The sequence below is a fragment of the Paramormyrops kingsleyae genome, chromosome 7 (assembly GCF_048594095.1).
Source record: "Paramormyrops kingsleyae isolate MSU_618 chromosome 7, PKINGS_0.4, whole genome shotgun sequence".
Taxonomy (NCBI): Eukaryota; Metazoa; Chordata; class Actinopteri; order Osteoglossiformes; family Mormyridae; genus Paramormyrops; species Paramormyrops kingsleyae.
In genome coordinates, this window is record NC_132803.1 from 9,621,642 (window position 1) to 9,635,649 (window position 14,008).

Here is a 14,008-nt window from a genome sequence, read left to right on the forward strand (position 1 = left end):
TCAGAAGCAGGATTAAGGGGAAACGTAGGGACTTGATTGAACTCACCAGGGCAAGAAACAAAAGGGATCACGTGGGGGATACTGCCAAACAGGTCTAACCATAGACACAGCAGGGAGCAACATCAACAGCACTGGCAAAGACAGGACTGGCAGGCACTTACACACTGGGTTAACAAGGGGATAAACAGGAGGCAGCTGGAGCACGTTAACCAGGGGGCAGGAACAAGAGGAGAGACAAACACAGGCGCGTTACAAGAAATGGGAGGGGCAGATAAGCAGGGCGTGACACTATGGAACAACTACTTAAGCTGATTTCTAAATTTTATATTTATTTATTTTTGATTTGTTGTTTTTAAACGTTTTATTTTCAAAGATTCAGACTATATCTGAATGTGATTAATTATTTCCATAATAAATTACTTAATGATTCTCGATCAATTAAGTAACTTAAAGCTTGAAATACCTGAAGCGGAACAGAACACTAGCTCTTCAGCTAAAACATGCAAAGATCTTATGCAGTTTAAAGGCAACGTGGGCGCAGGATGCAAAATAATTCACAATATAGCATCTCCAACCGTTGTTTAAACACAACATTTCTAGCATAAGCACAAAATCAAGAACTTCTACGATGACATTTACTCAAGTCATGCCGTTAGTCAAGTTCTCAGTCGTTTTCATCAGTTAACTTCAGTCATTTTCAGAGTGCGCGATGAGTCGTGCGCGATTTTCTCAAAGGTTTAGCGACATGATTAAGATAAGCACTATAAACTATGTCTTCGTAGTAACAAAAATAACTTAAGTGATAATTCTCACCACCCAGTGTATATTTTTTGCTATATCTAGATGAAATGGCGAGTATGACTTTATCTTTAGATAAAATACCTTCAAGGAAAAATATGAGGGCAACTGGAAAATCTTGCCTCACACAACTGAACTTAATGTTATTCGACAAAACATGTCTTAATTGTCATTGCTTTGTGTAGCCTATATGCAGGTGTTGGATTCAGCCCCCTCCGCTATTTTGATACATAATTTGTTTCTAAATAATACGAACATATTCATTTGTATAAACATTGCCAATAATTAATGATCGATTCTTGGCGGAAAAGCCCAATCAAGTTAACACGGTACGTTTCATACTATTCATCATCACATCGGTCCATCAACCGCGACAGCACAACTGCGCCATCAAGCATGTAATTTGAGGTAGGGTTCGCGCTTGACAGAAATTGTGGAATATTTTTTATCAACAGAAAACAGCAATTTGGTTGAAGATAAATCCAACATTACTAGAGATTTTTTAATATTTAAACATAACTGTGCCGGTAAGATCAGTTTCTTCAAATGAAGAAATCATCGACCAGTTTGGAATTATTTGCATCGATTATTGTGTTGTGATATTGTCTAAGCAGGTGGAATAAAAAGAAAAAACGTTTTTGGGATAATGGGATATACTATCGATCCTTCACTGTATCAAACCAGCCAGAAGCTCAGACCGTGGCTGTCCCAGCTGATTGGACTAGACCAGCCACGCATCCGATTGGCTGGGAACCTTTCGCAGACCGTAATCGCTGTTACGTCACTGGCGCCGTGTAGTGCCGTGACTGCGGTGCGCACATGCGCCTTGCAGGAGAGTGTCGAGTCGCGGCCGATCTGTGCCAGGGACCGGATAGGAAGAGGGGGAGATACAATGTCACTGCAGAGGTGCCAGGCTGAATGGGAAGAAATCGACCAGGAGTACCGGCAGTTACAGGTGCGCTCCGTTTGGGCGAGTCATCTAGCTAGACCTGGGCAGATTACCTATACCTTTGACGGTTTACTGAATATATATATGTAAGGTTAAAACACTAAACACTTTTTATTGTGGGTAGCTGACGTTATTAGTCAGGAACGTGTCTTCGGAGAATGGTGTCTGTTTAAGTCGCCTGACCGCGTTTACTTTTAATCCAAAACACTTTTTAAATTATCTTGGCTTACGTTGATCACGAGACACGTGTTTTAATACGGACAGTTTAAATATCTGTATGTTGGGAAAGAATTGAGGTCTCGAGTGTCCCCGCGTACTTTGATGCGCTCCACAATAGCAAGGCCTGTGAACTACCGGCAGATTGATGAGTTTTCTTGCCAGTTATTGTGTTATGGTGATCTCTTTAAAAGTTAATGGTCACTCCTCTAGTTAAAAAGCAGATGGCCTTAAAGCAAGTTTCCGGGGACGCCCCAGTGGTTAAAATGTCTTGCGGTATCCTTTTCTGTTTTGATCCATGGGGGAAACGATTAAAGGCAAATTAAATATTTTTAAGATACACGTAGGGAGGTAAGAAATCCGCGTAAAAATGGGATTAGGCATAGACAAAGTTCTAATACTGTCGTAAACTCCTGTCAATGTGTGTTAAATCGATTGCTGATGGATATCCGTGATTACACAGGGACTTACTACATGCCTGACAATTGCTTTATACAGATGTGACTCAGTTGTACATGTTTATTGCGCAACATCTTTTCACCAGTCTTTACAAAACAGCAATCAACCAAATACAAAAATCAGAACAAGTTGAGCAATAGATATTTATTTGATATTATTTTATCTTTAGAATTAATTTCCAAAATGTTAAGTCACTATTCCCTAGAGAAGACTCGACGCTGAAAACTCTATTTTGCACAAGTAGGCCTATATTGTGTTGTCACTGCCTTTCTAAGTCATTTCTCCAGCAAGAATAATGTCATGCTTGACATAAGGATATGGTTTCTTGTATCTTTAACCTAACACCTTGTTATTTCTATTATTTATTATCAGCACCATAAAAAACAAATGTGTACCTGTTTTTTTTACTCCATTATTGCCTCCCCCCAGGAAACTCACAAAGTTTACAGACACAAACTAGATGAACTCACCAACCTCCAGACCCTCTGCAGCAACTCTGTTAGCAAGCAGAGGAAAAGTCTGAGGGATCTGAATTACAATCTCCTCAGGTCAGTAGAACCAAAACAGCAGTGTATGGTTTTTGCATTTAATGCATTATGTACAAGTTTGATTAAGTCAACAGGCTGAACAAGGTCTGACTTGATTTCCCACAGATGTTTGAAAACAAGTGACCCAAAGGAATCCGAGCAGATAAAAGCCATACAGACACAAATCAAAGAGAAGCAACATGTCTTCTTTGATATGGAAGCATATTTGCCAAAGAAAAATGGGTAAGATATGACAAGTTTTAGCTAAAAGGAAATACTCCATCAGTAGTGTAAAATGTCACTGAATATTTACTGATGCTAGATAGAATGAACAGTTTTACTACGGTTGTGACTCAAGAATGACTGACTTTTGTGTTACATTCTTAAATATCTTTTATGTTTTGTTCTTTTAGGTTGTACTTAAACTTGGTCCTGGGCAATGTGAATGTAACTTTACTTAGCAACCAAGCAAAGTAAGTAAATTTTGTCAGCATTTTCAGTAATGCCTGTTCTTGAGTGAACATAACTCTGTGTAGGAGAGATTGATGCAGTTTTGCACGCATGCTCGTGTGCATTATGTGCCTGTCGGACTGCTGTTGGTCCATCGCTCTGGATTTCACACTGCTGTTGTCTTCTCCCCTGATAGATTTGCCTACAAAGATGAGTATGAGAAGTTCAAGCTCTACATGACCATCATCCTTCTGCTTGGAGCCATATCCTCCAGGTTTATACTCAATTATCGGTGTGTTGCCCCATTTAGATGTTCTTCCCTCGTTTTGGATAACAGATCATGACCTCTTCACTAAATACATGTTTTTAATGGCTTCTCCATCTGTTGCAGGGTTACTGATGAAATATTCAACTTCCTGCTCGTCTGGTACTATTGCACTCTGACGATCCGGGAGAGTATTTTAATAAACAATGGGTCCAGGTAAATGGGAGACACTTACTTGTGCGGACGGAGTAGCATGTAGCAGTTAAGGAGTGCAGTCAGCAGTTAATAAATTAATCAAGTGAATGAGAGCAACTGACTAAAATTGACTGAGGCAGCAGGGGATGTGATTGGCCAGACGTGGCATTAAAGGTGGAGGGAGGGTTTCACCTGACCCTCGTGTCCTCCTGCAGAAATATGAAGCTTCTGCACCTTAACTACCATGAGTTTAGGCTCTGCAGGCCTTGCTTGTACACAGCGCAGTAATGTAGGATGGGGGTGGCCAATGTTATCCGCAAAGGGCCAGGGTATATGTAGGATTTCGCTGTTCGAACCCAGATGTGCGGCTCCTCAGCCAATCAGTCCTCTGATTTATAATCTAATTAGGTAGCTGCAGTGAAAACCCACATACACAACAGCCATTTCTGGGGAAGATTGCCCTCCCCTGATCTAAGAGGTGGACTGGGAGATTATGAGTTCTGCAGAAATGGTGCACTTGCGGGGTGCCTTATTCCCTGATGGGGCTCGCTATATATTTTTCTGGGTTTCACGAAAAAGCCCAGATTCTAGCCTAAACACTTTCTCAAACACTTATTCAATGGAGATTCTATGGTAGCAGGCAACGTTATGTCTTTATGCCTTTAATAATGAGTGTATTTAGCTGCTACAAGGACAAAATACATTAAGAAGCTCTCTGTAATAATCATAATTTAATAAACATGAACAGGCAACATTATGGTGTTTTTTTTAATGGTGGTCTTATAGAAAGGAAAACAAAGTTCAGCACTGTGACCTGGTTGGGTATGAATTGTTAATTGTTGTAACCCCTCCCCCCCCTTCTTTCCAGAATAAAAGGTTGGTGGGTATCCCATCATTACGTTTCGACGTTCCTGTCAGGTGTGATGCTGACCTGGTAAGGTGGATTGCTTTTTTTCCTTTTTGATTGATGCAGTGTCTTTGTATTGCCCCTGTGTGTGAGTGGAGGGCCCTGCGAGGGTCCGGGGTGACCCCACGCATGCCCCACATGCTTCCTGAAAGCGATTCTGGATAACTGGCCGCGTGTCAGTAATGCCATGACAGAATGCCCTTCTTCCCTTGTCCTTCCGAACAGGCCGGATGGGGTGGTTTATCAAATGTTCCGGAATCAGTTTCTCGACTTCTCTATCTATCAAAGTAAGCATTCACTAAATCCATCACGTGGACTTCCTTGTCTGGTACTGCCTCATCCACTGTCGGCCATCCGTGGAAAAGGACTGACTGTTGTTTGCCCTGCAGGTTTTGTACAGTTTCTGCAGTATTACTACCAAAGTGGCTGCCTGTATAGACTACGGGCTTTGGGGGAGAGGAACCAGCTTGACCTGACAGTCGGTAGGATGCTTAAAATGTTACCTATCAGACAGATCATCTGAAAAACGTAATATTGTTCTTTGAAAAGCTATCTGTATAGTCCTACTAATATACACAGACAGATGCTCCTCTACTTACGAACGAGATACGTTCCGACGGCCGCTCGCAACTTGAAATGTTCATAAGTCGGAAAGAGCTAGGATGCTGGGATTACGCACGCTACGCTGCTGGGAGTAGTGGGCAGAAGTCGTACTAGGCGGAATTGGCATGCAGAAAAAAAAACTGATGTTGCGGACAGGAAAAGGGAGCCCAAGGAACACAATTTGGACTTGCAGTGCTCTTCATTCGTATGTCTGAAAATTCGTAAGTAGAGGAGCATCTGTAATACAGCGACATGCCTCATCACGTCATGTTACATCCTTAAAAAACAATCAGCACCTCTCAACACAATGGTGTAGGAGACATTCAGAGGAATCCAAGCTGCCAAGAAGCACATTGGATGCCTGGAATACACACTCATGTTTGTACTTGTGCTGAGCTTGGAAATTCTTGCAGCGTCTTGTGCAGGTTAACCCCTGACCATTACATTTTGGCCTGTCCAACCATCCTTACTGCAGAGAGGTCTTTGTTTAAAACCTTCTGTCTTCTGATATTGTACCATGAAGTAGGGCTGCGCCATATCATACTGTCCACGATAAATATTTACGTGATAAAGTGTCACCTCGCCATATCAATGACCTAGCGATGCGAGGGGTTTAGGGCTGCCACTGACGACTATTTTCTATAGATTAATCCAGTAGTTCTCAACCGTTTTTGCACCGCGCCCCAATTTTTACCATGCCGGCTCAGTCGCAACCCAATATCAAGTATAGATTCAAGTTAACGCTGTGATCAAGCATGCAGTCCGCTCTGCAATTTACGCCAATCAATGTCTATCGCACAAAATCTGGTCGGATTTTGAAGGTTAAAGTCTGATTTTTTTTTTTTTATTTTTTTAGGTAAATAGTTACAATTTTTATTTAATTTAACAAATATATATTTTTAAATTAGTTTCCTTTTTCGTTTCAATTTTTACATTATAACACTGTAAGCACAATGCGCAGGATCCCACACACTGGCACGTCAATCGACGTAGAATAACCTCAGATTTTAGCAGGCAGACGACTTTAAGGCTTTAATAATTAGTGTATTTAACAGCTACAAGGACAAAAATATTAAAAAGCTCTCCGTACTACTGACGGTCCATCATCCAGAATAGCGCCTATGCGTTTCCTCTTCAGGTGCTCGTGCATAGTGCTGGTGTTACATTTTGTTTGCATTTGCACTTAAAATTTGAGGTCAATTTTATTAGGTCACGGTATTGTGCAAACTGCTGAAGAGTTACAAGGTTAAGGTAGTTATTTTTGAAGTAAAGCAGTAATCAGTTATGTTCTACAGGGAAAACAGTACCTAGGCTACTTTTGTGCTTTCAGTTGACTTGAGCTGTATCACTGTATATGATGCTGTGTCACTACTATTACACTATATTGGAGCTGCTGGCATCTTGTGGCAATAGATTCACACTTTGAATTAGTTAGTCTGTCATCAGTGACAGTAGCTCATTGGGAAAAGGAGGATGGAACATACCCTGAATTTTATTTGCACTAATAAATGCTGTGGCCTGCAAGCTGGGATCACCAATAAAATGTTGCTCAGTATTATTTCTTTGTATATCATGATAAATGCCATTATCGGAGATTTCCTTTAAGTATCATGATATACTTTTGAGGCTATGTCGCCCTCCTCTACCTGGAAGCAGTGTTTTTGGAGAACAGGTTTGAGGTGAAATGGTTGACATTTCGGCAATCCTAAATTTAGCTCCCTTCCCCCAGTGATGTGTGTCACAGGAATTAAGATTGCAAACTTATTCAGATCGAAAGCAAATGACCGTAACGATCTGCACGTGCTCAAAGTTTACCAGCTACTACACCATTGAGGTCCGAGCCGTTTGAAATCTCAGCACAGCCATGTTAAAAAATAAATAAAACTCTTCTTTCATATTAATGCATTGCTTCCTACTCTGGTCTTCAGGGACTCACCGTGGATTCATGTTTTTGCTCCCTCCCAGACAGTTCACATTTTTGCTTCAGAGCTAGGAGGGAGCAAAAATGTGGACTGTCTGTGGGTCCCTGAGGACCGGATTGGGAAACACTGCTGTTGGATGTTGGGAGTCCAATTATATCTGCCTCATTTCTTTCTCTTGGCTCAGAGGGCTTTCAGTCCTGGATGTGGAGGGGACTCACTTTCCTCCTGCCCTTCCTCTTCTTCGGCCATGTAAGTATGAGCCTGTGATATCACTGGCAGCAAGAGGTGGGGGGGACGAATCGGGATGAAACTGTAAGGGGGGGGGCATCCATTCTGAGAGGAGGGCAGCTGTTGACCCCCTGATCATTCGTGACTGTCATGAGGGGCCAAATTAGCCGTTTCACGTGACATCTTTAGTTTCATACTTTAGCAACTGTTTTTCAGTGTCGTTTTGTTATGTACAGACAAGTGACTAAAAATACTTTGGAACAAATGCTTGTGTGTTTGCAGGTGAGGGGCAGATTTAACATGAACAGAGTTTGGCACATTATATAGAACTGTGATGCAACTAAATAAGCAACAAGACTCTGGTAGAACTGCACAACATGTCAAGGTGTTATAACAAACAGTGGTGAACCCTCACCGATAATTATGCCTGCAAGTAAGCGGCATGCGACAGTTTTAGCGTAGAGCCGGATTGGTTGCTATTGGCTGGTTGTGTTCACCTTTCTCATCTCACTGTGACCTTTTCTGTCCCTCTTGCAGTTCTGGCAGCTCTACAATGCTGTCTCTCTCTTTGAGCTGGCCAGTCACAAAGACTGCAAGGAGTGGCAGGTGAGTTTGCTATGTAGCGGCAACAACAACTGCAATAACTAGTTTCGCTGGAAATGCTGAGTTAATTTTAAAGGAGTGCACAGACGCTCCTCTACTTACGAACCTTCAACTTACGGACTTTCAGACATACGAACGAAGAGGACTGTAAGTCCAAATTGCGTTTGTTAGGCTCCCGTTTCCTGTCCGCAACATCAAAGTTTGTTCTGCCTGCCTAGTACGAATGCTGGCCGCTACTCCCGCCGCACAACAGCGTAGCGTGCGTACTCCCAGCATTCCCGTTCTTTGTACTTGCGTATCGGTAAGATGTGCTCTCTTGAGAGCAAAGTTTACTTCATTTTTATTCCAAAATATTCTGTGCATCCATTATCCATTTTTGTTTTATGTATCATTAGTAATGTGTTTTACGATAAGAAAACATGTATTGACTTTATATCATAGTATATTCAAGTCATGTTGATTGTTGCTGTCTATTTAAGTCCATGTTAGAGTATGTTTCCCCAGTCCAGTCATTAACATCTTGACGTTGTTTTCATGTTCTTGAGTGTGTTTCCCCAAAATAAACTCTATGTTCACCTGATTTCGTACTGCTTCCCCGTGCCAAATGCGTGACAGAATGACCGGACTCGGGAAACATAATCTCACACGGACTTAAATACACAAGACTAATTAACACAACTAGAAACAGCTGATGACACGGGGATTCCACACGAGGTAGCGAGGGAGGTGTGGCACACAGGAGGATCGGCACGAGCAGGGCATGACCCATACTTACTTATGCATGTATATTTGAGTACCCTTAAAATGATGTTGAATAACGACTTATGAACATTTCAAGTTACGAACAGCCGTTCGGAACGTATCTTGTTCATAAATAGAGGAGCGTCTGTATATAGATATTAATTCAAGTGCATTCAGTTAAAGCAGTGGTTCCCAAACTTTCTCTGTAGGGCCCCCCTTTTCTAGATAGGAACATTATTGAGCCCCCCCCCCCCCCCCATTCAAACTACACAGGTTCAGATTCAAACTTTATTTGAAATACAACTCCCTTTTCTAATTGAGCGAAACAAATACAATTACAAAATACAAATGGTGCAATTTAACCACTGTGGGAGAAAAAAGAGCAATCAATTAAAAATAAAAGTCCAGCATAAGTTTGAAATTATGCAAATGCAGATTTAACATTCCTGTTAATATTCATTGGCTTACACAAATTAGTTTGTCTTATGATTACCGCATTTTGTTTTTAATGATAACCGCAGGTTTCAGCCTATACTATAGCACAAAACACTAAATCATACCCATTAATTGATAGTCTCCATGCACTTCATGTAGAAAATTTTAAACCTCGTTTTTTATGATATGGTTAGATTTTTTTTGTCCGGCGCTGCAAAACGTCGTCACGCATCACCATGTCACATGGTACAAAAACCTTGCAAGAGCAAGATGACTTAAGACAGATCGTACAGCACCTCTCAGCCGGCTGAACAATCTGGAACAGCGTCCATGCGACACAACTTTGCCCTTATTGGCTGAAGAACGTGTCCTTTGTATGACGTTTGTATCCCAGGCAGTTCCGATGCGTTATCTTCTATTTCTCCCGAATATCACGTAAAGCAGTGAGAACTGGTTTTCGGTTAATTTACCTGGTAAAATAAAGTCTAAATAAATTACATAAATGCTCTAATTGTACACGTAAGTTAGTGGTTTATTTATTATTAGTTACTGTAATGTTGCGCTGCATTATTTGTTTAGTCGTCCAGCCTGTGAAGAGATTATTTTAGGGTGGCACATGCCCCTGAGGCTATCCCATTGGTGCGCCCCCCGCAATACCTCTGCGCCCCCCAGTTTGGGAACCACTGGGTTAAAGTAAGAATTTAAAAGTGGATGCTTTCTTAAAATATACGTAAAACTAATTGAACCATCAAGAGAATAATTAAGAGGTGTTATAAACTAAAAGAACAATGGTATTTTTTTTCCCCTCCCTATGATTAATTTTGCCTGACATGTTTGTGTATCTGTATGTGGGCAAATTTGTTTGCTACGCCCGAAAAGTTAACTTCCCAGTGTTTGTGAAATTTATTTACTGTGGTTTTTATTCCACCCGCCCCCCACCCCACCCCACCCCACCCCACCCAGGTACTGATGTTGGCACTAACCTTCCTCGTCCTTTTCCTCGGGAACTTTCTGACTACACTCAAAGTCGTCCATCAGAAGTTCCAGAAGAATAAAGGGAAACTGGGAAAAAAGGAGTGAAGCCTGGCTTCGCCATAGAGTGGCCATGTAGACAAATGGAGCAATGCGGATTGGTTTAAAAAATATTCATTTTAAGAAGGGGTAGCAGAGAGTTTGTGGGGTCCTTTTCTGTTGCTGTTCAACTGATAGCCAAGGAAAAGCGTGGAAACAAACGCCTCCGTACTGCAGTTACACCGTAGGAAGGGCTGGCTTCTCTTCACGGTTATTTTTTAAAATTGTTTGTATCTCTTTTCTGTTGACAGCAAGTTGGCTCTTGTTAATTCATGTGCACGCACAAGGCCATATGGATCATATTGTTGCTGTGTGAGTGTGTGACAGGAGGGATGTTTTTTTTTTTTGGTATTAAACATCCTCAAAGCATTTGGATGTATGACTGAAGACAGACGTCGGTGCTGTCACGGCGGAGAATGCCTCTTGGGTGATTCGTATGAAAGTGTAAGTCGCCGTCCATTCACCTGTGGCTGCTCTTTGTCCACCATTTAAATGGTGATTTTGCTGCTCTGGAACTGACAGGACTTTTGCCAGGTTTGGTCCATATGCTTATTTTATGTGTGTAATATGTCAACGTAGTTATTTTCTACTCACACTTATTCTTAGATTTGTTTTTTTTTTTGAAGGACATTTTGGTCAGTAACATCAGAGAAAGTGAAACGTGAAACTATTGTCTGCCATTTTTGGGATAAGGCCAATCTGATAGTAGGTATTGGGCAAACAGTGTTTAATAAGGTTGGTTCCTGTTTGACCTTCGTATAGAGCTGGATGTTGAAATGGTACAGAAATGGACTGGCAATTTCGCTCGAAAGTTTTTTGTTTTTTTTTTTTCTCTTTACCACTATGGTGCCCAGTGTCTTGGGTTACAGTTCAGGATGTTCCCAGTCAAGGAGACCTGGCGCAGATCAGAGGTTAGAGGAAGCAGCCTCTTCCATCATTGCTGTCATAAGTAACATTTTGTTCTCTGCTCCTGCTGCAGTTTGGCGCTGCTGCTTATCTGAGTTTTAAAGGAGACTGTTGTTCCCAGGTCTGTGGATTTGATCATGCACAACCAAACAGACGGACATGCGGTGTTAAGGCTGATTTTATACGCCTGAGTAGAATCTCCAACATTGGTAGCTGCGTACTGTACGCCGTAACCCGATACCTGCGTTAACATTTCTGGAGAGGTGTGCATCTTGCTGTCTGCTGAAATATAAATCAGCCTTCGTGTCCTTGTTGACACAGAAATGCACAATGAGTCAATACAGTTTGTATATAATGGACTCCTAATGAATTAGGGAGGATGCATAGCCCATATGGGATGAGATTGCTGTGCGATGATCTTCCCAGTTTAACCTGATGGGAGGTAGTAGAATAACCGGTCTGAGGCAGGCAAAACCCCATCACTCGCCAGCTCCAGAATATTACCAGGAGTCAGAGCTTAGGTGATATTCAACCACTGACTCTGCTGTTTGGGGAAAAATGTCTGCATGATTTTTTTTTTTTTTTTTTTTAAACATTGGCTTATGTGTAACCTGTCCCTAGCTGCATTGAACACCAAGTCCCATAAATACACTCCCTTGCAGCTCTGAGTGACTTATTACATGTTAGGTTGAATTTGAAAGCTCCTGGATTGAACGCTGTTTAGACCTTCATCTGTCTGAGCATAATTTCTGTAACACCATGTAATGGCATGGCGATACTGAATAAATGTAGGGCTTTTAATTGCCCTGTGTGATTTACCAACACGTGAGAAATAAAACATTGCTGAAATGTCTGTCTAGTTTTGGCACTATATGGAGTGGTAGTTATCTAAATGCTTTGATTGCAGAGTACCTCTAAACACATTCCTTATAAGTGATGATTACACAGTGGGTGTACACTTTCTGCTCTGTGCCTACAATGATGAGTTTTGGTGTCTTCCCTTTGCTACTGCAGTTTATAAAAGTAGTGCTCTATGCAGAGCTTCAGAGATGTGGAATCTCCAGGGAACCTTAAGGGGCGTGGAATCTCCAGGGAACCTTAAGGGGCGTGGAATCTCCAGGGAACCTTAAGGGGCGTGGCTCAGGGTGGTGCATAGGATTCCAGTTATCATAATCCGATCTTCCTTATGTCTGGCTGCTTAGTCCTGCCTTCATTTTCAAATGGTTACAGGCTATTGATTTATCTAGAAAACATTATTTGCGATTAATGCAAATTCAACTGCAATTCTGCAATTAGATGAGATCCTTAGCTTTGTAGAATATTTCTTTTAACAGCTGCTCGCTATAGGATACCCTATACGTGGTTCGATGATCAAAAAAATTTAAAAACTAATCCTAGTGGTAGGAATGTTTAACTTAATTTACATTGGGAATTAAGATGATTGACTTTGGAAAAAGGCTGCAGGTCTGGGGCTTTAGTCTTCCTCGTGGTTTAGAAGAAGATCATCTTCCTGTGTAAGGACATTTGACCTGGTAGAGCCCAGGTGTCCAAAATGGAATGAAAATCTCATCTTTCTAGGGTTGGGTACCGAAACCCAGTCCCAATATGTAAATTGCAACATCACAATGGACCCAGATGCAGTACTCACATTGTGCAAGGATGTGATGTTTTTAAATAATTTGAAAATAAAGATTTCATAATTTAAAATAACACTAACACTCTTTGGGGTGCAGTTTCACAAATAACTAAAAAAAATACTGATCTATATAATAGAATGATTTTGTCTGAATTAAGCCTAGAACTACATCTTTATTAGATAGGCCTATACGTTTCTCCTTGCGCTGTGCATGCGCAGCTAATTTTCCCCGGTATGCCTCTCTTCTTAATGGGAGGACCGCCCATGATCTAACGCCTTGATGTGTGTGGAATGACGGGGGAGGCGTGAGGGATACAGTGATGCCGCAGGAAGGAAGCACACACTCAATCTAATCATAACCAGAAATTCTCTGACATAGTGTTGTCATTGATGGAGGGTTTTATTATTTGCATAAATCAAGAAAAATATAGTCAAGTTGATCGGTATGTACCGGACCATATTGCAACGCAGATTCGGTAGCTCATTTCGGTGCCGATTGAAATATCTTCCCTCTGAAGTTCAGGCAACAGAAGCATCACTGCTTGTCAGGAGCCATCGCTAGTTAACATTAACTCTCGCTGATGTCCGCAGACGCCTAACTTTATCTAGTGGTTACATTAAGCACGGTTAAAATGCCTATAGCTATGTTTATATACTTAGTAATATTTTAACAGTTAAGGAGATACACTCACCTAAAGGATTATTAGGAACACCTGTTCAATTTCTCATTAATGCAATTATCTAATCAACCAATCACATGGCAGTTGCTTCAATGCATTTAGGGGTTTGGTCCTGGTCAAGACAATCTCCTGAACTCCAAACTGAATGTCAAAATGAGAAAGAAAGGTGATTTAAGCAATTTTGAGCGTGGCATGGTTGTTGGTGCCAGACGGGCCGGTCAGAGTATTTCACAATCTGCTCAGTTACTGGGATTTTCACGCACAACCATTTCTAGGGTTTACAAAGAATGGTGTGCAAAGGGAAAAACATCCAGTATGCGGCAGTCCTGTGGGCGAAAATGCCTTGTTGATGCTAGAGGTCAGAGGAGAATGGGCCGACTGATTCAAGCTGATAGAAGAGCAACTTTGACTGAAATA

The 14,008-nt window shown here is 41.4% G+C and overlaps 1 protein-coding gene across 2 annotated transcripts; it reads left to right on the plus strand.

Moving 5' to 3' along the window:
• The first annotated feature begins 1,584 nt into the window (after nt 1–1,584).
• tmem120b (transmembrane protein 120B) lies at nt 1,585–12,128 on the plus strand. 2 transcript variants are annotated; one of them, XM_023808661.2, is made up of 12 exons: nt 1,585–1,753; nt 2,852–2,970; nt 3,076–3,192; nt 3,363–3,422; nt 3,596–3,691; nt 3,791–3,880; nt 4,728–4,793; nt 4,992–5,053; nt 5,156–5,248; nt 7,476–7,540; nt 8,057–8,125; nt 10,262–12,128. In XM_023808661.2, the coding sequence occupies exons 1-12, from the start codon at nt 1,691–1,693 to the stop codon at nt 10,376–10,378; spliced, it is 1,017 nt and encodes a 338-aa protein (XP_023664429.1). In that variant the 5' UTR covers nt 1,585–1,690; the 3' UTR covers nt 10,379–12,128. The 2 variants fall into 2 exon arrangements, with proteins under 2 accessions (XP_023664429.1, XP_023664430.1); XM_023808662.2 differs by lacking the exon at nt 1,585–1,753 and adding an exon at nt 1,993–2,314.
• Nucleotides 12,129–14,008: the final 1,880 nt, after the last annotated feature.